At 36.4% G+C, this 23,035-nt stretch overlaps 5 protein-coding genes across 22 annotated transcripts; 3 read left to right on the top strand and 2 right to left on the bottom strand.

Annotated features, from left to right (window-relative positions):
• The first annotated feature begins 4,861 nt into the window (after positions 1-4,861).
• On the top strand, positions 4,862-6,092 carry LOC133845783 (putative gustatory receptor 58c). The gene is made up of 2 exons (XM_062280345.1): positions 4,862-5,830; positions 5,890-6,092. The coding sequence occupies exons 1-2, from the start codon at positions 4,907-4,909 to the stop codon at positions 6,064-6,066; spliced, it is 1,101 nt and encodes a 366-aa protein (XP_062136329.1). The 5' UTR covers positions 4,862-4,906; the 3' UTR covers positions 6,067-6,092.
• Positions 6,093-8,623: 2,531 nt separating this feature from the next.
• LOC133845219 (putative gustatory receptor 58c) lies at positions 8,624-9,920 on the top strand. The gene is made up of 3 exons (XM_062279612.1): positions 8,624-9,414; positions 9,550-9,685; positions 9,744-9,920. Exons 1-3 carry the CDS (start codon positions 8,624-8,626, stop codon positions 9,918-9,920), a joined length of 1,104 nt encoding a protein of 367 aa, XP_062135596.1.
• A 1,089-nt stretch (positions 9,921-11,009) lies between these two features.
• Positions 11,010-12,481, top strand: LOC133842970 (putative gustatory receptor 58c). The gene is made up of 2 exons (XM_062276300.1): positions 11,010-11,952; positions 12,010-12,481. Exons 1-2 carry the CDS (start codon positions 11,014-11,016, stop codon positions 12,184-12,186), a joined length of 1,116 nt encoding a protein of 371 aa, XP_062132284.1. The 5' UTR covers positions 11,010-11,013; the 3' UTR covers positions 12,187-12,481.
• A 37-nt stretch (positions 12,482-12,518) lies between these two features.
• Positions 12,519-13,702, bottom strand: LOC133842974 (uncharacterized). Its single transcript, XM_062276305.1, has 4 exons — positions 13,547-13,702; positions 13,069-13,331; positions 12,900-12,994; positions 12,519-12,846 (listed from the first exon to the last, which is right to left on the bottom strand). Exons 2-4 carry the CDS (start codon positions 13,323-13,325, stop codon positions 12,689-12,691), a joined length of 510 nt encoding a protein of 169 aa, XP_062132289.1. The 5' UTR covers positions 13,326-13,331; positions 13,547-13,702; the 3' UTR covers positions 12,519-12,688.
• A 91-nt stretch (positions 13,703-13,793) lies between these two features.
• On the bottom strand, positions 13,794-22,729 carry LOC133842966 (resistance to inhibitors of cholinesterase protein 3). Of its 18 annotated transcripts, none has more exons than XM_062276281.1 (12): positions 22,627-22,727; positions 20,430-20,883; positions 20,193-20,309; positions 19,762-19,916; positions 18,833-18,976; positions 18,646-18,772; positions 18,316-18,336; positions 17,477-17,820; positions 15,338-15,493; positions 15,149-15,241; positions 14,747-14,899; positions 13,794-14,684 (listed from the first exon to the last, which is right to left on the bottom strand). In XM_062276281.1, exons 2-12 carry the CDS (start codon positions 20,653-20,655, stop codon positions 14,550-14,552), a joined length of 1,671 nt encoding a protein of 556 aa, XP_062132265.1. In that variant the 5' UTR covers positions 20,656-20,883; positions 22,627-22,727; the 3' UTR covers positions 13,794-14,549. The 18 variants fall into 18 exon arrangements, 17 of the variants coding, with proteins under 17 accessions (XP_062132265.1, XP_062132270.1, XP_062132266.1 ...); XM_062276286.1 differs by lacking the exon at positions 17,477-17,820 and adding an exon at positions 16,163-16,293; XM_062276282.1 differs by lacking the exon at positions 22,627-22,727 and adding an exon at positions 21,698-21,797.
• Between the last annotated feature and the right edge of the window lie 306 nt (positions 22,730-23,035).

Here is a 23,035-nt window from a genome sequence, read left to right as displayed (position 1 = left end):
TCGCACAGAACTAAGACATTGTGCACTTATCTCCTGTTGGAAAAATGTGATGACCCTTCACGATTTGTGTTGCTATTCATGCAACTATTTGGACCTACCAGCATATTCATGTGCGTCAAATTTCATGAAAAGAGACCACAATTCGTTCTCTATTATGTCCTGATGTCGTTGGCAATTCTTCTCATGGAACTTATACTGGATAGGTTGACCCAATATTTGCTGCACTTCGGCCAATGACAAATACTTCTTAATTTGATTTCCTGCTATTTGTCCGACATTGCAGGTACATATATTCAGTATTGTCATTTATTCCACGGAATCCGATCATTTTCATTTGCCCCGCTTGATGGCTTATGTGTTGCTTGCAATATTATTGTACTTGGATTTTATGAGCTACATTTGCCATTTTTGGAATAAATCGATTGCAGTGGATATCTATCTCTCTTGTCGAACATGGAAGAACTCTGGCTCATTATTGGAGCCCTGGACGTCGATCCGAGTATAGATACATATTGTATTGCAATGCAACGACAGGTTAGATTAATAAAATGTCTCAATTAAAAAAAAAAAACCAAATTTTACACAAATGAAAAAATATATAAAATAATCAAACTAAATTTTTAAGACTTTGTATTTTATTTTACAAAAACTTTTCTTAAATTCAACTGTATGGTATTATTCCAAAAATATACCAAATAAATGTACCGCGAAAATACTGAAGTATACCAAAGTCTATGTTTTTGATATATTGATATAGTATCATTCAAATCATACCATAGAGTGCAAAAAATATACTAGATTGTTAGCCAAAGCAACTAAGACCCGTAGTAGTAGGCAGTATGTCCATATAAAATTATTTCTTAAATAAGTTCTACAATTTTTATCTTATCACAACCAAATTTTCAGGAATCATATACACTATAAAGACTATTTAGCTTCAAAAGTGGGCTCGGCAAACATTTTTATCAAACTTGATCTGCTTGCAAACATAACAAGTGCTTTCAAAAAACAAATGATATCTCTATCACTTATAGTATCTGAGATCTAGATGGACAGACGGACTGATTTTGATAATTAATTAATCAAAAAAATTAATTATTGTTTATAATATCAATAATTAGTAACAATTATCAAGTGTCATATAATTTTAAGATTTCCTTTGCCATCATTGCCATCAATCGAAGGCAGCATCGACGACAGCATCGAGTGCGTCGTCTTCAAATTGCAGGATTATTTGATATGAACCCTAGAACTGGATACAGAATAACCGTTAACATTGTAATGAATGTCGTTATCCTTTGGCAGATATTCTATAAATACTACTATTGAAAGAATTTTATGTCTAATATTTCTCTAATGGAAATAAACAATTTGTTTCATGTAGATGACTTAGTAGCTTAAGGATACAAATAACTTTAAATTTCAAATGAATTTTATACTTTATATATTTATCTTAATATTGCACTATTAAGATAGAGGATTTGAATATATTCAAAGAAATATTTACATAAACCAGGAAATGTATTTAACAGATTTTTTGCTTTTATTGAAAATACGTAGCGGGTAACTCACAGTCGAGCCATATCGAATTTTCTACTTGATTTTATTAGTGTTCGTAACTACATACATATGATATATATGAAACCTTTAAATATTGTAATACTAGTTTTATTTGTCACTTTTTATATCAAGTATAAATTATTATTAATTTTAATTAATTTATTTTGTTAATAATTTATTATTTATAACAATTAGAACTTTTATCCACATGGAACAGGGTGTTTTGTACTCTCGACAAAAGTCTCTTTGTTTTGCAATTTAATTCCAAATTGTTATTGCTGCTTATTTTAAAATCTTACTGATTGCAGCTTTAGTATTCCCAAGCGTTTTGCAATAAATTGCCGCAACATGTTGCCATGTTGTTGTGCGACTGAAACGGAGTAAAACTAGATTTAGTCACCACGATACCATTGTTGACAATGGTATTCCTTGCTTTTCTCTACCGACTAGGTAGGATAGTTGGCCTATGCAATTTTCGATATGAGCCGAGAAGTGGACTCTTTGAAAGGGACAGAGGATCTATGTTGATTTATTGCATTGTGTTGCACATGGTCTACGTGCTACTCCTACCTTGCATTTTTTACATGTTGGTTCTTAATTACTATGAGTGTCAGAAATTGGACATATTGGCAATAGCTTACAGTATCGTCGCGATAGCCAAGGCCGTCTCCATATTGAACCTGGTCTTCTGCATTTGGTTGCTCATTACAAAATGGCTACGCGTAGTAAATGGATTCATGATGTTTCAACACATATATTGCAAAAGGCTTTCTGGACGAGTTCAATTCTGGGACTACCTGTGGAAACTTCTGCTGACCGTTTCTCGATTTTCGTTGCTATTCTTTCAATTATTTGGACCTACCAGTATATTTATGTGCAATAGGTTTCATGGGATGAGAACACCATTCGCTCCTTTATATACAGTGCTGTCTCTGGCATTTGTTTTCATGGAAGTTCTACTGACGTGTGCAAACTACTGGATATATTATTTGATAAACCTAACCAATCAAGTGCTCGGCTTTATGTCGGAGGAGATGCAGGGCCTACGACAAGATCTAAGTGGGTTACTCAAACGACGTGACAGACATCGAAAGATTTATCAGCAGCAACTGTTTGCTGCCTGGCACAAACTCTGGTTTCGCTGCTTGAGACTGGATAGAGTCATACATGAAATGGTGAAGGTCTGCCAGTGGCACATCCTGCTTGATTTGTTTGCTTGCTATCTGTCCGACATAACAATCGTATTCAATCTTATTGTTTATTCCACTGAATCCGACATCTTTAATTTTCCGGTTTTTATATTGTTAATGATGCTGGACATTCTATTCCACTTGGATATTCTAAGTATCTTCGCGATCTTTGGAACAAATCGTGGGCAATGGTCACAACTATTGGCGAGTATGGAAGAGCTCTGGTTCACTCTTGGCTCAATTGACTTCGATTTAAATACAGATATTTGTTGCATAGCAATGCATCGTCAGGTAAGCCTATCATCCCTTTTGTGGTAATATGATTGTAAAGCTTATAAAGATATTTTTCTTCAGTTGTCAATCGCTATAATGGCCGTCAATCGAAGGCAGTATCGACGACAGGATCGAGTGCGACGCCTTCAAATTGCGGGATTATTTGATATGAACCCAAGGACCGGATACAACATGAGCACCGACATCGCAATGAATGTCGTTATCCTTTGGCAGATTGCCTATAAATACTATTATTGAGATTTACTAAATTATTTGTTTGAATTTTTTACATTTGTATCGTCTAACCTTAAAGAAAATATATTTTATTAACCCGCTTACTGCACTGTTTACAAACAGAGTTTGAACCTAATAGAATATAGAAAAATAAAAATTTGTCTCTATAAAAACTTTATTACGTGCGGCATCCGTTTTTTGTCATATAAAATTATTTCTTAAATAGCTTCTATAATTTTATGTGATCATAACCAAATTTTTAGAAATCCTAACAACTTTCTTGTAGTCTTCGATAGACAGAAAGACAGACATACGGACAAACGGTCGTGGGTATATCATATTGGCTGTTGATGCTGATATACATACGTACTTTATGGGGTCTATGGCTATATTTGGTATATCGATGTAGTACTATTTTGAAAATATACCATACAGTACAAAATATACCTGATTGCCAGCCAAAGCAACGAAGACCTTATTGCGTAGGTGTTTTTATACCCGCTACCCATATTGTAGAAGGGTATTTTAACTTTGTGCCGGCAGGAAATGTATGTAACAGGAGAAGGAGGCATCACCCTATAAAGTATATATATTCTTGATCAACGTCAACAGCCGAGACGATCTAGCCATGTCCTTCTGTCTGTCTATAGTATTTAAAAATTGTGGAAGGTATTAAAGAAATACTTTTGTATGGGTAAAAACGCCTGCTTACAATCTGGTACATTGTGCCGACAATCTGGTACATTGTGCCGTCTATGGTATATTTTGAATGTGGTACTATATCGATATACCAAATATGCCGTTCGGTATATTTTTTAGTATTTTTGTAGTATTTTCGGTATATTTTGAAAATAATACCGCAATATTTTGCTTTTATTCAAAATGGGTAGTGGGTATCTCACAGTCGAGCACACTCGACTGTAGCTTTATAACTTGTTTGGCATTCAAAAGTATTTCTTAAATAACTTTACAACTTTTATCGATATTTTTAGATTTAAGGATGCGAAACAAACTTGGTCTACGTGCAAACATAACAAATGCTGTAGAAAAAAAAAAATGATATCTCTACTTCTTACAGTCTCTGAGATCATGGTGTTCATTTGGAGAGACGGACATGGCTAAATCGTTTCGGCTGTTACTTATATTTACTGGAAGCTCAAAGGTATAACACCCTTCTACTCTATGGATAAAGCGTATAAAAACAAAACTAAAACCGACCGAACGCACACAATTGTAGTCAACAAATTTATTGAATAGATTTTTATCTTAATTTATGATGAATTGTGTATTTTATACGTATACAAAAATTCAATATTTTAGTTAAGAGTTTTTTTTATAATATTCATGATAAAAGTAATAAAATTGATTACTGGCATTCGTAGCAGTGTTTGTCCAAATATTCCCAGGAGGTTTGGGTTAAGCAGTATATTGTTGCAACATGTGGCACAATTTTATTTGTAAGTTAAATAACAGTTGACTGCGATTTAGTCACAACTAAACTGTTACAGGCAATGGGATTCCCAGTCTTTATCTACCGCCTAAGTCGTATAATTGGCCTGTGTCATTTGCGATATGTGCCGAAAACAGGATTCTTTAAAAAAGATAAAGGATTCATTCGAATTTACTGCACTGTGTTGCACATAATCTACATGCTGCTAATAGCCTGTTATATTTGTTTTTTGTTGCCGAAATACTACAATTGCCAGAAAATGGACATGTTGGCCATGGCCTACAGTGTCGTCGCGATAGCTAAAATCGCCTCCGTTCTCATGCTCCTCTTCAGCATCTGGCTTCTCAACACACAATGGCTGCTAATGGTTAACGAATTCTTGATGTTCCAGAAAATATATCGTGAAGAGTTTTCTGAACATGACAACTTGTGGCTATATATGTGGAAACTTCTGCTGACCTTTTCCCGATTTCTGCTGCTATTCGTTCAACTGTTTGGACCTCCCAGCATATTTATGTGCGAACAGTTTGAAGGACCGAAAGGACGATTCGCACCCTTTTATGTACTGCTTTCATTGTCAATTGTTCTTATGGAAATTCTACTGACAAGTGTTGACTATTGGATGTATTATTTGTTACACCTGAGCAATCGAGTGCTCGGCCTTATGTCGGAAGAGACGGAGGGACTACGACAAGATTTAAACTGGTTGCCTCAACGAAGTGGCAGCCATCGAAATGTTTACCAGCAGCAACTCTATGCTGCCTGGCATAAACTCTGGCGTCGCTGTTTGCGGCTGGATAGATTAATCCACTTTATGCTGAAGATCAGCCAATGGCACATACTTCTTAACTTATTTGCCTGCTATTTAACCGATATTACCATAATATTTAACATTATCATTTATTCAACTGAATCCGATAATTTTCATTTAATCCGTTTGATGGTCTGCTCTTTGTTGGGCATATTATTTCACTCCGATATTATGTGCTACTTTGCCATCTTTGGAATGAATCGTTCACAGTGGAAAAATCTCTTGGCGAACATGGAAGAGCTCTGGTTCACTCTTGGTGACCTTAACTTCAATCCGAGTACAGATTCTTACGGCATTGCAATGCAGCGTCAGGTTAGTGTTAAACACCACTTACATATTTAAGTAAAGTTTATTAAGGAATTTTCTGTTAGATGTCATTCGCTATTATGGCCATTAATCGGAGGCAGCATCGACGACAGGATCGAGTGCGACGTCTTCAAATTGCGGGATTATTTGATATAAACACAAGAACCGCATACAGAATGAGCACAGACATTGCAATGAATGTAGTTATTCTTTGGCAGATTGCCTATAAATACTACTATTAAGAGAAATGTATGTAGATGATGTAGATGACTTAGTAGCTTAATGATGCAAAGACCTTTAAGTTTCAAATTAATGACATACAGTAGAATCCGGTTATAGCGACTTTCAAGGGACAGACGATTTTACGTCGTTATACCCGGAAGACGCACTAACCGAAATGAGCAAAACAAATTTTTTTTTTTTATGTTTGCCAATTGTAATAGGCTTTTAAGATAAAACAAACTAATTTTTTAATCAAAACAAAAAAACTAATAAATTTAATTCAATAGCATGGTTTTTCCATAATTAATCGGATACCTGTATATTCTTGAGCATAAGGCAAGGCGACTACTAAAATTAACAGAGATTAGGGAGAATGTAAGAACCTTCGTGTCGCTGCTAGGCACACAAGCAAGACTGATAAATTCAATGCATACGTTTCTAACAGCGTCGTTTGATACTTACATTTTTTTTTGAATTGTGAAAAATTTCGTCGGTATAACTAGTTTGTCGCTAAAATCGGAGACGAAATAAACGGAGACCCTTTCATATAAGTTTGTATGGGGACCAACCAAGCCATCAAGTTTTCATCGCAATAACCGGACGGACACTATAAGCGGAGTCGTTATAATTTTACTATTATTATTGCACTATTAACATATATCACTTGAATATATAGCCAAAAAAATATTTACATAAAACTATCTGCACGTCTGTCCATATGAACACCTAGATCTGCACTTTTTGCATGTTGGTTCTTAATTACTATGAGTGTCAGAGATTGGACATGTTGGCAATGGCTTACAGTATCGTCGCGATAGCCAAGGCCGTCTCCATATTATACCTGGTCTTCAGCATCTGGTTGCTCATTACAAAATGGCTACACGCAGTTAATGGATTCATGATGTTTCAACAATATATTATATATTGCAAAAGGCTTTCTGGACAAGTCCAATTCTGGCACTATTTAGCAGCATATTTATGAGCAATAAGTTTGATGGGATGAGAACACCATTCACTCCATTATAGTGCTATCGCTTGCAATTATTCTCATGGAAGTTAAACTGGATACATTATTTGATGAACCTAACCAATCTAGTGCTCGGCTTTATGTCGGATGAGACGCAGGACCTAAGACGAGATACATACATATCTTCCAGCGTTCTTCCAGCGACGCTGCAGACAGATTTATCAGCAGCAACTGTTTTCTGCTTGGCATAAACCAAATGGTTTCGCTGCTTGCGAATAGATGGAGTAATATATGAAATGGAGAAGGTCTTCTTGATTTGTTTGCTTGATATTTGTCCAAAATTACAATCGTATTCAATCTTATTGTTTTTTCCACTGAATCCAATCATTTTCATTTGTCGGCTTTTATGATGCTGATGATTCTAGTCATTCTATTTCACTCGGATATTCTGAGCATCTTCGCCATCTTTGGAATAAATCAAAGGCAACGGACACATCTATTGGCGAGCACGGAAGAGCTCTGGTTTAATCTTGGATCTATAGACTTCGATCCAAGAACAGATATTTATTGCATTGCACTGTATTGTCAGGTAATCCGAGTATTTTTGCAATGCAATATAATTGCAAAAGTAATAAAGATATTTTCTTTCAGTTTTCATTCGTAATCATCGCTATCAATCGGAAGCAGCATCGACGACAGGGTCGTGTGTGTCGTCTCCAAATTCCGGGATTATTTGATATAAATCCAACAACCGGATACAACATGAGCACCGACATCGCAGTGAATGTCCTTTGGCAGATAGCCTATAAATATTATTATTGAGATTTATTCAATTCCATAATTTTTATACTCGCTAGTATTATAACTTTGAGCCTACAGAAAATGTTTGTGACAGAAGGTGGCATCTCTGACTATAATCATCCTCCACAACCGAGATAATAAAGCCATGTGGGTTTATCTGTCCATCCATCTGTTTGTATATCTGTCCGTCTGCCCGAATAAGCACCTAGATCTCTGAGGCTATAAGAACTAGACCTCGAATACATATATTTGAGATAGTATTTATTATTCTGCTGCCCTCGCAAATCGAAAAAAATAAAATCGACCATAGTTTTAAAGCTAGTTATCAAACAGATACAATCACAACTCTAGTCTTTATGATCCTGACTACTTAGTTGCGACGAGATAAAAATTGTAAACAGAATTCAATAAAGTATGGCAAGAAAGTTTTGCTCTTGTCTTTGTAAATTTTTGTATTTTTTCGGTATATAAATTTGGTATATCATATGAATAATACCGCAATGTTTTAAGTATTTCGCAAATTATTACACGCATTTAATTACTATAGTATATATGTATAGTATGTATATAAAAAATCAATTGAATGTAATATATAACAAATAATTTTTCTGTATTTTACTAGAGCTATTTTTGACTTATATTCACTGTAAAGTAATGAAATGCTTATCTAAAATGCAACAACTTTAAATGAGTGAATGAATGTAATTTTACTGTGTGTCAAATATTCCCAAGTGCAAAATGTTGCAAATTTTGTTGAAAGTTGAATCACAGCTCACTGCAATTTAGTAGCAACGAAACCATTGATAGCAATGGTATTTCCCTCATATTTGTTCCGCCTAAGTCAGGCAATTGGACTGTGCAATTATAAATATGTGCCGGAAAGGGGACGCTTCAAGTGGGACAAAGGACCCATGAGGATATACTGCATTGTACTGCACATAATCTACGTACTTTTGACGCCGTGTGCCTTTAGCATGATGCTCCAGGACTACTATGATTGCCAGAAACTGGAGATGTTGGCTATAGCCTACAGCATCGTCTCAACAGCCAAAGTCGCCTCCGTTGTGATGCTGATCTCAAGTATCTGGTTGATCGGTCGTAAATGGCTGCGCATGGTAAACGGTTTCAAGATGTTCCAACACATATATCGGAGAGAGCTTTCGGGTCGTGTTAACTTGTGGCAACACGTGTTCAAAATTCCGCTAACCATTTCTCGATTTGCGATACTATTCATTCAGCTTTTTGGACCTGCCAGCATATTCATGTGCGAAAAGTTCGACGGGATGAGAGCACAATTCGCACCGTTGTATGTCATTTTATCGTTGGGAATTGCTCTCATGGAAGTTCTACTGACCTCTGTGGACTATTGGCTATATTACTTGATGCACCTCAGCAATCGAGTGCTCGGGTTTATGTCTGAGGAGACGCAGGAAATACGACAGGACTTGAACTGGTTGCCCCAGCGAGGCGGCAGTCATCGAAATGTTTTTCAGCAGCAGCTCCTTGCTGCCTGGCATAAACTTTGGAGTCGCTGCTTGCGACTGGATAGATTAATCAATGAGATGCTGAAAATCAGCCAGTGGCAGATACTTCTGAACTTGTTAGGCTGTTATTTGTGCGACATTGCAATCATATTCAATGTTATTATTTATTCCACTGATTCCGAGAATTTTCATTTAATCCGTTTCATAACTTTTATGCTGCTGGGCATATTGTTCCACTCCGATATTTTTAGCCTGTTTATCATATTTGGAGTAAATCGTTCACAGTGGACAAATCTTTTGACGTGCATGGAAAAGCTCTGGTTCACTCTTAGTGACCTTAACTTCGATCCAACTAGAGATACTTACGGCATTGCATTGCAACGTCAGGTAAGATTTAGACACCATTTATATGATTAGTAAAATCTATTAAAAAATATTCTCTAAGATGTCATTTGCTATCATGGCCATCAATAGGAGGCAGCATCGACGACAGGATCGAGTGCGACTCCTTCAAATTGCTGGTCTATTTGATATGAACCCAAGATCCGGATACAAAATGAGCACCAACATTGCAATGAATGTGGTTATCCTTTGGCAGATTGCTTACAAATACTATTATTGAGATAAAATCAATTCAATTTGTATTTTAAAAATATTTATATTGTTGATCCAAATGATAGTATATTTTATTGTTCTAAAATTATTTCAATACAGAGGCTTACAGTATTTTAATATCAAATTCTCTATTATAATATTCTATGAGTAATTAGTATATTTTATTTTTCTCGAATTATTTCACTACTATTTAAATATCAAATACTATATTATTATTATACCCGCTACCCATAGGGTAGAAGGGTATTTTAACTTTGTGCCGACAGGAAATATATATAACAGGTAGAAGGAGGCATCTCCGACCCTATAAAGTATATATAATATATTCTTGATCAGCGTCAACAGTCGAGACGATCTAGCCATGTCCGTCAGTCTGCCTGTCCGTCTGTTCGTATGAACACCTATGTAGATATCTGAGACTATAAGATATAGAGCTATAATTTTTTTGACAGACTTTATTATGTTTGCACGCAGATCAAGCTTGTTTCAAATTTTTGCCACGTCCATTTCCGCCTCCACAAATTGACAAAACTAAAATAACAAGCGTAATTTTAAAGTTGGAATCGAATTTTTGTATATTTACCAATCTTCTGTAATCTTAAATATAATATGTACCATATCAATATACCATATCAATATACCATTTGGCATATTTCTTAAAAATTTTACGGTATATTATCTAGGTATGATTTGAGAATACCGCAATATTGTGCTTTTTCAAACATTTATTTTGCTTTATCCGCATGCCAAGAAGCCCGTGCTTAACATCGCTGGGCCATGGTAATGCCGTTACTACGTCAACGTCCAAATAAATAAAAATTAAAAACTTCTATTTGGCACTGTTACCACTGCGTGACCAAGTATCCCCAAGTGATTTGTATTATGCAGTAAATTTAATATGTTGCAGGCTTCGTGTTGCAACTTAAATCACAGTTGAATACGATTTAGTCACCAGGAAAACATTGTTAAAAATGGTCCTTTCACTTCTTATTCCACTAAGTCGGGCAGTTGGACTATGCAATCTTCGATTTGTGCCAGAAAGTGGACGCTTCAAGCGAGACAATGGACCCATGTTAATATACTGGATTGTATTGCACTTCATGTACTTGCTGGTAATACCATATGTCTTTGTCGTAAGGGTCAGCAGTTCGTTCCACTGTCAGAAAATTGACATTTTGGCGGTGGCCTACACGGTCATCTCAGTGGTGAAGGTGTTCTCCTTACTCTTGCTCATCATCAGCATTTGGGTGTGCCGTGAACGATGGCTACGCATGGGAAACAGTTTTCTTGCACTCCAGCAACTATATCGCATTGATTTGCGCACGATAAGTCTTGGTCAGCGGTTGGAGCTTATGTGGAAATTGCTGATGTGTCTTTCAAAAATTATACTAACAATGTATTCGATGTATGGACCTAACAGCATGCTGGTGTGCAATATTTTCGAGGAAAAGGAGTCTCCAGTATCCTTGATATACATTGGCTCAACCATTGTGGCGTTGCCTTTGGAAATGATTGTTTGCTGTATCGACTATTGGATCTATCATTTAACGCGTGTCAGCAATTGGTTACTCGATTGCTTGAGCCTGGAGGTACAGGAATTAAAAAAAGATATTGGCTGGTTGCCCCGACGGCGAGGTTGTCATCGAAATGTCTATCAGCAACAGCTCTTTGGTGGCTGGCGTCATCTCTGGCGACACTGTGTACGTCTGGATAAAGTGCACCGCGAGATGATAATGATATTTCAATGGCAAATGCTTCTCAATATTCTCACCAATTACTTGACGGATATCACATCCCTTTTCAACTTAATTATCTACTTGAATGAACCCCAAACTGCTCATCATATTGTCTACTTTATTGGATATTGGATTACCTGTATAATCTTTCATTTGAATATTATAAGTTTCTTTGCTATATTTGGCACAAATAGGTTGAAGTGGAAACATCTCCTAGAACAGGTGCATGAACTTTTTCTAACACTGTGTTCCATGGATATCGTTTGGCATGAAGATGTTTATTGCGTTGCTCTCTATCGTCAAGTAATTAATCGAAATATATCTTACTTGGAATTTAAATATCTATCTCTTTGTTTTTAGGTTGAGTTTAGTATAATTTTTGGCAACCGCTGTCTGCAACGGAGCCCCGATCGAGTGCGTCGCCTTCACATTGCCGGATTGTTTGACTTAAACAGAAGATCGGAGTTTTGTATGAGCACTTCTATTGCAATGAATGTTGTCATCTTATGGCAGATAGCTTATAAATATTATTTTTGAAACGCTGTATCTTTAAGTGTACTTGGTTCAAGCACTTTTTGCATTATTTGATTATAAGAACTTTTCTATTCAAACAAATATTGTAAATCTAACACCTCATTCGTTGACAGAGAACTTAAAAATTATTGAAATTGCATTAGTACAATCCTTTAGACTAATTATTTGAAAGAAAGCTTTCTATCTAACATATGTTATTGTATAAATCGAACACCTTTAGAAACAGATATCTGATTTAATTAACAATTTTAAGTAGCTGGCCTTATTTTCAAACAGTAAGCACTTTTAAAGAACTTCCTCTCCGTCTAAAAATTCACTGTCAACATTACTTGCAATTGTATCTTGTTGTTTGTAGATTATCACCATCCACTTGGCATTTATTCATTCGAAGCTACACAAGTGCCAGAGTTTTCTTTTAGTACAATTATTAACTAAACAAACGCAAGACTTTTTTCAATCATCAACCAATGATTTTCAATCAGCTCTTGCACACATTTGACTGCGCTTAATCCTTCTTTTCCGATGTCCAGTTCCTGGGACGCTCAGCCATTAGAGTATAGTCATTCTGGGCAATGTTTAAACCACCATATTGATGCGTCGGCGGCTCGGGGAAGAATTCCCAGCCCTGCTCAATGGACATTTTCTTAATGACACCGGCCATACCTAAAAAACATTACGATGTATTTTAATGTCACACAAAAAGATAGTTGTCTAACCTAGGAATAGACCGGCAACCAAGCCAGCTACATGACTGTGTCTCCAGGCACCGAAAACGCCGCCAGCTGCAAAACCTCCAGCTAGGTAGTTTAACCTATAAGAATATAATAGAATAGAATTGAATTGAGAACACATTTCATTTCGCACTTATTTTGATAATCCACTTACTTATCATCCTTTCCGCGGATGTTGGTGGCAGCAAGCGTGGTTAGCGTAAATGCTGTGGCCATGCCCATCAAGGGGCCCGTATTGTAGGCAAAGCGCCCAATCGTCGGTATGTAACCTCGCGGCTTGGACAGCGTCAGCACATCAACTGTGGACCACGCCAATCCGGCGGCTACAGCGTATCTGTTGGTGGCTACAATCTTTCCAAAGGCATCTTCGCCATCGGGGTGGTCGTAATATTTGGAGCGTAAGAACGACATGTTGATCTGCAAAATCCAAAATTATATTTTTACGAAATGTATGACAAGATAGTCACAACAATTTATGCAAAATTTTTAATGGCGCTTGAACAGTGTCCAAGTGGCTCCACACCACAGCTGGCATATTGTGGAATGTTACCCACAATCTGCTGTTTCAAAATTATTGTTCCACATTGCAGATTGCTCGGTAAATCCTTTAATAAACCAGTGAAATTACTAACCTGCCGAATTTACGTAATTATTTCCAAACGCAACACAATTCGGTAAATCAGCTGTAGTTCAGTGTGTACCTACTGTCGGAAAATATACAAAAATAAAATACCAAAAAAAAAATATACCCAATGTGCCATTTTGAGTTTAACAGAAAACTTTAGTTTATAATTGCAAAATAACAGAGCTAACGTTTCCAGTTGAAAAAAATTTTTTCGTGATCGATTCAAAAATATTGCAAATAAAAATGCCGATTAATCAAATCAAGTTGTAATTTATTTTCAATTTATACGTATGTATTCACTTTAAGCTAAGTTCACAAACATTGTGGCACTAATATTAGTTCTTTAATCATAAGGTGCAATCGAACATTTTTATTAAGGTTAAATGGTAGGATGTAATTTTTTTCGAAAAAGTACCGTTTATAGACAATTATAGACGAATCGATGGATTTCCAAGTGATAAAATTACATGAAGTTACTTAAATCGATGGTGGTAGACTAGTTTTTGTTTGTTCGTATGTTGACTAAAAATATACACATAAAATCTAGCGATTTAAGTAAATGTACTATGAATATCCATTTTGAATGAGTTTTTGGCATACAATTGAGAAGTTAAGTTGATCGGATAGGAAAAGTAGTAGTTACACAGCAAAAACAATCTATGATTTCGAAAATAAAATCGGTATAAAAACACAGTACATACATACATATATATAAGTATACATAATTATATACAAATCAAATGTCAAATAATTAACAGATTCTTTGCTTGTTGGTTTAATCAGTCATAACATTCGCGGTGAACTTGTCAAATTTCACTCATATATCTTTCAATCGTGTGGTGTGATGTGCTGTGCTATCTGTTCTCAAATCAACTTGGTATTGCAAGTTAGACAACAACAAAAACTAAAGAAATAATGCGTTGGGATTCGATTCCAGCACTGTCATTGCCCAGACATTCATCCAAGAGTATTAGCATGTGTATACTATATATTTATACAGCTCCCCTGGCTTAGTGTTCGTCGTGTCCAATTATTTCAATATCATCAGCCAAGGGACTTTCAATTTCCTGCTTGTTCTCGCTACCATTTTGTTGATTTGCATCCAAATTAATCAATGATAACGTCATCTTGCTGCTGAGTATGACCTAAAAAGTCATAAATTTTAAGTACAGGCTTAGATGTATCGAAAGGTTGAAGTAGTACTTACAGCCGGTTCTTCTTCTGATCCATTCAACTCAGAGTCATAGACCTCTTCACGTTTTGTTTGTGAATCGGCCACCAAAATCTGAGAGTCGTGGGCCAAAGCGCCTTCCAAGTAAATGGACTGCGGCTCGGGTAGATTTTCTTCCAATTTATTGGACTGTAATTAGAACGAAATTAAATTATTAACAGCTTTATCTTTACATTATTTAAATAAATGTTAGTGTAAAGTTATCGGTCTAATTCAATTCAGGCGACACGTTAACGATAACCCTTGGTAACAATAATTATATTCAAATTGCGTTATAAATAGTAAGCACTAGAGTTTTCAAAGTATTTCGCTGTTTGGAACGTTCTTTGACTGTGGCAGGATCATGTGTTGGCAACAAGGTGCAACAGAGGCACTTACATGTTCACTATATGCTCGATAAACAGGCGTTGGAGGGCGTCCAGTCCACTTTTGGCCGCCCTCGCAACTTGCCGTTAACTCCATGCCTAGAACCTGCACCACACAAACATTATCACATCATGCGAGTATATACGAAAACAATAATATATATATTCGATTTTAAATTGCATATGTAAGGTGTATGTTTACCGTTACTTCGCGCTCAGCGCTAATATCACGACGCTTCCTTGGCTGTGCCTTTGCCTTGTCCTTGTCCTTTTCCTGATCCTGATCGGTGATTGTATGCCCATTGGAAATGTTTTGGTTTTCTACATTGGTCAAATTCGTGTTTTCGTTGTCGTGTTGCTATCAAGGACCAAACACACAATAAGTTATTAAGAGCAAATCATTGAGTTCGAACAAATAACGAAGAACACGTAACAAAAGCTATTTTCGACTGACCGAAAATGAAATACCCTTGCAGATTATATTTGATGTATTTATAATATTAATATATATTAAGAAAATAAGAAATTTGTTTTCTATTTTCAGACTGTATGTAATAATAATGCAAATCTAAAGTTAAATTGAAAGTACGAGGATTTCCCAGAGCACACTCTTAGCTGGGCAATGATTATTTCACACATGTTTATGTTTCAGATTTCATTAAGATAATTTGACTCATAAGAATGATATTCAGATGCATTGTCGAACTCTATCATAAAGCTTTTTCTAACAATCACCAAATATCTTCTGCTTGGGTTTGAACACCATGAGCATTTCTAGAGGTTCTTTGCTCGAACAAAACAAACACAAAGCAATATATTAACTTATTTAATGTTAAGTAACTATAAACAAATGAACAATAAACAAATAACAAATATTTACGTAATTGTTAAGTGAATGCAACGAAAACATTATTATAATAATAATTTTATGGGGTTCTCAGTTACTTTTGTATGGTTAATAAACAAAACGAAAGAGTTAAGATAACTTTCAACGATTGCTCTGGACGGGCCCGAGGACGGCGCTAACCTTATTTAAATCAGTTTGTTTTTCAGTTTCAGTTTCAATATCAGTATCAGTTTCAATCCTCGAATTGTGCACGTCTCGAACGTTCAATTGCTCATCGGCAGCGTCTATAAGACCTTGTATCGCCGTTACAACTAATCGAAATGTGCAACAAAGAGAGATATACATACATACATATACATATATAGCAGTAGAATGAGAGAGAGAGAGAGAGGGAGAGAGAGAAATATACATATACTATTTGCACATGATCAAAGTAACGACGGATCGATCCTATTCGATGTATGATTTGTGAATTGTGATTTAGCATGATATATATAGTAAATTGAAAAGGTTTTCAGAATGTACTACAACATACTATACTTATGTACGAGTAGATAATATCGTATGTATTCGAATGTACATATGTATGCGTCTTTGCTTTGATTCCGATCTCATTGTTTTCGGTTTCTAAAATATGTCCCCATCATAAGTATTTGTTTAGTAACAGAGCTACAGTGATACAATTACTTATACGACAAGTTAGCAATTTCGGAGTAGTTTGATTAGTTAGTAGGACTACAGTTTCGCATGCCGATCGTAGATAGAGCAAAGTTAGAAAGTTTAGCTTATTACGAGTACGAGTGCAACAAAAAGTCAGAGAAAAGACAGAGATATAGAGAGAAAAGACATCAAGGCCCACGCGTGCATGACAAGACAGAATTATGTATAATTGGTACCGGGAGAAGTCAGGCTTCAAGAATGAACGATCTTCTAAGGTTACGCTCTCGCATGCAACTCAAGAGCAAATTTCAATTAATGATAATGCTGCATCTTTGGCTCAATTATGAATCTTATGGACGGGGTAAACACTGGCAAACCATTCAAGGATTAGAGACAGGTTCAGGTACAAATGGTATTTACTAGAATTCAAAATTAGAAACGAAACGAAACGAATTGAAGAAAAAATTTGAATTCATGTCTTTTACTTAGTTTGGTCTTTTTCTGAGATTTGTTTTGAATGTAGTAAATGTTTGCATTAGAAATTTGGTTGCCGCTTGAGAAACTTCATTGCAATCATCTTAAAAATGAGAATACAAAAAAATCAACAATATATAGCATATACAATATTAATAAATGATATAAATTCCGCATGTGAATCGCACTGAGTATTCTACGCATCAACTAAAGATTGGTGTTGACTATTGAAATTTGTTTTGCTAAAGTGATATACGAGAGTCATGGGGAAAAGATAAAGGTAAATGTTGTGAATGCGATACTAGTTAATCCAATGAGCTGCTGGAGAGTGCCACTAGCTACGGATGGGATGATGCTAACCTTTGCCTCATACTGATCGGTGTTCATTTCGGCAATTAACTTTGCCATCTCACGCTCCGTGTCCTCGAGCTTCTTGCGCAACTTTTCAATTTCCATCAATTGCTCCGTTTCCTTATTGAACAGCGTCTTCTCCACTTCGGCCAATGTCTTGGGAACCGCTGGAATCGCCGACGCCGACGCCGATGTCTGTGCCTGCGAATGCGACTGCGACTGCTGGTGGGCGGCATGGCATTGCTGTTGATGTGCCTTCAATGTGGTGGAGAGATTCGTGGCCAACTCGGCCGCTGACATGGTGGCATTATAGAGCTCCTTGTCGTTGCGCCTGCCATTTGATGCGACACTCCCTAAAAAGGTTTGCGTAGGATTTTGCTTTAACTAACAGTTAGGTTGAGGCAACAACAACAACAACAACAAAACAAGAGCAAACAACTACAACTACATAGTATTTACTATATACATAATGAGCTTTATATACAGCATATTTATAGGAACGTAAGTAATGTGTGAGTGCACTCTACTCTGATGTAGTATTGTGAATGCATTCACAACTATTCATTTAGCCAAATGTTTGTGGATTGTGAATTAGTAGACACTTAAATACAAGTACAACATTTAAGGATATTCATAGTTCTATATCAATGGGTAATCCGACTAGACATTTGGATTAGCTGCTACGCCAAATGAGGAGGACATATTTTAAAACTCAACTGAGCGAACAGAGCGATTCTCTTGAATTCTTATATCAATCATATTCATACCAAATGTATTTAATGCTTAACATACATACATAATAAAAACTTATAATTGAAAATGGTGAATTCTATTTATTTCTGGCTTACTTGTCTGATGCTCGCGCCAACCTTTTTTCATTTCGCAAAATGGCAACGCAGAAAATACAAATACAAATTAACGGATTGTTTAGGTTAGCTTTCATTATGAGTTAAGAACTTGTGTGAGTGTGAGTGTCTTGTGGTTGCATGAGTTGTTTATGTGTGGGTGGGAGAGTGTGCATGTTGTACGAGTATTGGTTTAAGGGTTGCATAGTGTATAGCTACAAGTTATCGATATCGAACTACTCAACGATATCGATACATTACTTGCCATCTCTTTTTCAAACATCGTTGAATTCGAGCTAGCCTACAACATAAGAGTGGGAGCTCTTAACTTACCCAATTTGGTGCCACCTAAATCCTCCACTTGGCTGTGATTCTGCTGGCCAAACACTTCTTGACGGAAGCTGGGATCTGAGGGAGCGGGGCCATAGGGCGCATTTGGCACTTGCTTCTTAAACACAATCTGTACAAATTAATTAACGTTAATAATTGGCAAACAGCACTTGAACAGCAACATATATACCTTCATAATCGTATAGCCGAAGAACACCACAATGCCAATGGTGTAGAGGGGCATGAGGAAGCCCATGCTGCTGCCGCCTCGCTGCTGAGGTTGATGCAATGCACCTGCTCCCATGGGCGGGCGCATACCAGGGATGGGTCCAGGCTGCATTAGAGAAACAATCAACAAAAAGCATTATAATTTTAATTAGGGTCGAGCTGGCATTGATGCCAATAAATAATTGTTTACAAAATATTTACTCGTGCATTCTTTCACGAAACTTTACAAATAACTGGTTTTAAATATCAAGTAAACTTTTATCTAATATGTTTAAAGATTCGCTTATTTTAATCAGCAACATTTCGATGAAAAACTTCGGCCTTAAAGCAAATGAGCTAATATTTAAATTTAATTGAATTCGGGGCTTTAATAGTCATTTCTGCCCGAAAGTTAGTTTAGAATGTCAAGTCAACTCCAATAAACCGGTAGAGATATCGCATATTCCTAAAAGACATAGATTTTTTACACGCTGCGATCGGACACATGAAAACTCGCCTTATACTGTTTATAGTTGTCTTCTACACACAACAAATGGATGCGCGGGCAGGTGGCGCATTGGATTTGGCACAAGTTCAATATGAACAATATTTTGTATTTTTCTTGTTCTCAGCCCACTCTCTCTCTTCTTCCTTTACAGTTTCTTCTGTATATTTTCATTGGTCTGTCTTTTTGCCTTCAATTTGCGTGCAGTGTCATAAAAACAAAAACCCAAATCCAAATAAAATAAACTCATCTATTTATAGTATTTCGCTGATGTCTCATCCCCAGCGTCTCCACGTCCTCCTACGTCCCACCCATGACACATGCAAATTAGCAGCCTACATCTTGAACGTCGTCGTGTCAACGATGGAAAGAAAGAAAATGAGCTGCAAATCGAAGTCATAACTCACCCGTCCGTCAACGATACGAGGCGGTGGATTGCTCGGTGAGGTCTTCCGCTCGACAATGGGCACAGTGGGCGTGGCCGGTATGGCGCGTCCACGTTCACGCATCGCCTGATAGATGGACTCCGGATGCAGGTGGGCCGGACGCTCCTGACGCAAGCCTAATTGCAATGAAGATCAATAAATTAGTTGCAGGCCAAATTGAGTGTGTTGAAAGAAAACGATTATAAGCAAATTAGAAAAATATAACAAAATCAAGGGAAACATGTTAATTATCATAACATAATTTAAGTTAATTAGAAAAGCAAACGAGAGCTAAGACCTTTAGGTCAAGTCCTTGGATTAGTAAAGTTTTTAAAGACAGACTTAACGAAAGCGAAAAGAGAGAGCAAGAGCAAATCCCTCTCTTTTCTTTGTTGCACAGTGGCGCCACCTACTTATTTCACCGGTGTACAAATTGACTTGTTTGCGATACAAATGCGGACCAAACGGCTCGGCAGCCGGCTTTGAGGCATTCATAAACTCCTCCCTGTCGAGCACGACATCGCAACACCCTGAGCCGCTCAAGACAACACCAACACAACACGTTTACAATATTCAATAAAAAAAATAAATGAAAAATTATAAATTTTATAAAAAGAAAATAGTGGGCAGAAGAATTATTTATTACTTACCGCCCGGTCCGGCACGCTGTTGAGGATCCTTATAGATGGGCTTAGGTGGCGTGCCGCCAAACATCATGGGATGGAACACCTTTGGCCACAATATGGCAATGCAGCCAACCACAGTGACAATCGCAATTATGCCCATTTTCCTGGGCGACATGCTCTCCTCGTTGCCCGGGCGAGATTTCAGCTTTGATCCCGCCCCTGGCTTTTGTTGCGTCGATGTTGACGACATTTTGTTGTGGCGTAATCCGCAAGCGTTCCTTCTAAAGCTCAATACCTAAGGCAACTCTCCGTGTATGTTTATTTAGGTGTTTGTGAGTGAGTGTGTGTGTGTGTGCAGTTATATTTCTAGTAAAGTCGTAATCCTGATGAAGCTGTGTGAGTTTTCTTGATTATCTGAGGTTAACTGTGGTATTGGCTCATTTTTGTGACGTTTATTGCTTTATTGTTGTTGCATTATCTGAAAAACACACCACACATAAATTTTCTGTTATTCGGAATCACGGTTATCACATATCACATATTTTCATATTTCTATTACTACAATCATAATACCACATTATAATTATTTGGAACCAACACTTCTTAGCATTACAACCCATTTATTTTAAAAAAAGAAATAAATGTTTTTTATACACCAATATCACTATAAATTTTTAAAAATATATACATTTTGTTTTTAATTTTGTCATTTTATCGTATACATATATTATATTTAATGAAGTTGATAATATAGTGTATTTATTTAAATCTTCGGCATACTTTTAGCACACTATTGAAAACGGTTAAATTTTGATGTGACAATCGTACACAATCATATACTATGTAAATAGTCTGGAACTATTCCAGCTCGGTACACATCGCTGCACACGATCACAATTACAGATATTAAGTCACTTGATTGGAATATTTGTTATATTTCGTTTTTCTGCTGACAACAAAAGTTTTATTACATAAATAGCGGTCCCGATTATTTTATTTTTAGCGCTCACACTTTTCAGTCTTTTTTTGCCCGTCACAATTCTAATAATTCTTTTCGCTTTTTTTCTTTTGCCATCAACCATAAATAATGCATTTCAAGTCGGACAATTTACGATCTCATAAGTAAACAAATACATAAAATCAAATCGATAAAAATTAACAAACAAATGCAACTAAAAACAACAAATAATAAAAATAAATTTAATATATTAGTTGCTTGGCTATCTTTTGAATTATGATTTTTTTTTTTGGTTGGCGATACTTTCGGCACTCTGAGAACGACGACTGCTTACGCAAAGATCCAATGTTGTTTCCGAACTGGCCAAGCAAAATTTTTGAAACTATTAGCAAATTTTTAAAAACAGCAGCAGCAACGACGTCGCGATGTTCACGAAGAGGGGCATAACGGGGGAACGGTGGAATGGGGGGCTACGACAACGAGGCGCTGTTCGCTGCTCGTTGCTCCTAAGGGGCCACAGTCGTTCATAATTTGAGCATTAGTCTGTTATTTTTGCCGCATTTACCGCCAGTTGGCTGAAACTAAAATATAATGAATACGACAAAATAATTTGCAACAGACGAACACTCCCTCCTTTCCACCCCTCTCCTTTCAGCGTCAGGGGAAAAAGCGCACGCGCTGATCATCCTCATGCTGGGTGCTTCGCAATATTCATACATACTCAAATGTACATATTTATGCATGTGTGAATACAGTGCAAGTGCTTTTGTTATTGTTTGTTTTCATCTTTACTATCTCAGTATGTGTGTATGTTTAATTTGGTGTTGTTTTGTCGGCAGGCAATTTTCATTTCACTTTCGAGCGAACTGACTGGTGAAAGTGTGCAATATATATCTATTTCTTTTTATTGTATTTACTCGGCTGCAATTATTTTATTTTTTCTTTTACTTGCTTGCTTGCTTGCTTGCAAACATTTTCTGAAAATATGCTTTGTATATATTTATTGGTGTGGTCAAGAGATGACACTCGCTGTCCAGCATACATACATCACTGGCTGCCGTTATTTTTAGAGACATTTGGTGGCATTGTAACAAGTCAATGTCGAACAGATCACAAATATTTTCGTCAGTTATTTATAAATATACATAAATTTGTTACGCTTGAATTAATAGGTCTATTTGCGACATTTTTGTTAACTGCAACCACATTAACTATTTTTGCACTATAAACTCGTTGGCATATTTAATTTGTTCGAACATTCACCTTAGTTTTGATTAAATATTTCGTAAAATCTTAATTACTAAATTCAAACTAGAAGTTTGTCGTTATCAAGTGTAGTCGAAAAATCAATAGACTAATCAAATTAATTGGCTTGCCTCCACAAATTATCGAAACTGGTTCTCAGTGCTGCAAAACGTCAACTGTGATTTCATCTTTTGATATTTTTTAGTGGTAACGGATCCCTGGCATCTGCAACATTGTATATTTTCGGTATTTTCAAGTTTAAAGTTAAAGTTTACAAATAAAGGAAATGAAAGAAAAGAGTAATAATCAGCGTTAAAATTTAAGACAAAACAAATGGAGGGTAACCAGATGACAATTATCAGGGCATTATGGTATATCATCGACCTAAAAATTGGTGAGACCCCATCACAGGAATAAAAAAAGGTCT

The sequence above is a fragment of the Drosophila sulfurigaster genome, chromosome 3, assembly GCF_023558435.1.
Source record: "Drosophila sulfurigaster albostrigata strain 15112-1811.04 chromosome 3, ASM2355843v2, whole genome shotgun sequence".
Lineage (NCBI taxonomy): Eukaryota > Metazoa > Arthropoda > Insecta > Diptera > Drosophilidae > Drosophila > Drosophila sulfurigaster.
Note: the sequence above shows the minus strand (reverse complement) of the source record. Positions and strands in the feature narration are given on the sequence as shown.

What these genes read in the sequence shown, in the direction of transcription:
- LOC133845783 (XM_062280345.1), top strand. Translation starts at nt 4,907, where the DNA reads ATGCTGCTAATAGCCTGTTATATTTGTTTTTTGTTGCCGAAATACTAC. An exon ending in GCATTGCAATGCAGCGTCAG is followed by an intron (nt 5,831 to 5,889) that starts GTTAGTGTTAAA and finishes ATTTTCTGTTAG; the next exon opens with ATGTCATTCGCTATTATGGC.
- LOC133845219 (XM_062279612.1), top strand. Translation starts at nt 8,624, where the DNA reads ATGGTATTTCCCTCATATTTGTTCCGCCTAAGTCAGGCAATTGGACTG. An exon ending in TGGCAGATACTTCTGAACTT is followed by an intron (nt 9,415 to 9,549) that starts GTTAGGCTGTTA and finishes CGATATTTTTAG; the next exon opens with CCTGTTTATCATATTTGGAG. An exon ending in GCATTGCATTGCAACGTCAG is followed by an intron (nt 9,686 to 9,743) that starts GTAAGATTTAGA and finishes ATATTCTCTAAG; the next exon opens with ATGTCATTTGCTATCATGGC.
- LOC133842970 (XM_062276300.1), top strand. Translation starts at nt 11,014, where the DNA reads ATGTACTTGCTGGTAATACCATATGTCTTTGTCGTAAGGGTCAGCAGT. An exon ending in GCGTTGCTCTCTATCGTCAA is followed by an intron (nt 11,953 to 12,009) that starts GTAATTAATCGA and finishes CTTTGTTTTTAG; the next exon opens with GTTGAGTTTAGTATAATTTT.
- LOC133842974 (XM_062276305.1), bottom strand. Translation starts at nt 13,325, where the DNA reads ATGTCGTTCTTACGCTCCAAATATTACGACCACCCCGATGGCGAAGAT. An exon ending in ATCCGCGGAAAGGATGATAA is followed by an intron (nt 12,995 to 13,068) that starts GTAAGTGGATTA and finishes ATATTCTTATAG; the next exon opens with GTTAAACTACCTAGCTGGAG. An exon ending in GGTTGCCGGTCTATTCCTAG is followed by an intron (nt 12,847 to 12,899) that starts GTTAGACAACTA and finishes AATGTTTTTTAG; the next exon opens with GTATGGCCGGTGTCATTAAG.
- LOC133842966 (XM_062276281.1), bottom strand. Translation starts at nt 20,655, where the DNA reads ATGTCGTCAACATCGACGCAACAAAAGCCAGGGGCGGGATCAAAGCTG. An exon ending in TTTGTACACCGGTGAAATAA is followed by an intron (nt 19,917 to 20,192) that starts GTAGGTGGCGCC and finishes CATTGCAATTAG; the next exon opens with GCTTGCGTCAGGAGCGTCCG. An exon ending in TTTAGGTGGCACCAAATTGG is followed by an intron (nt 18,337 to 18,645) that starts GTAAGTTAAGAG and finishes AAATGAAAAAAG; the next exon opens with GTTGGCGCGAGCATCAGACA.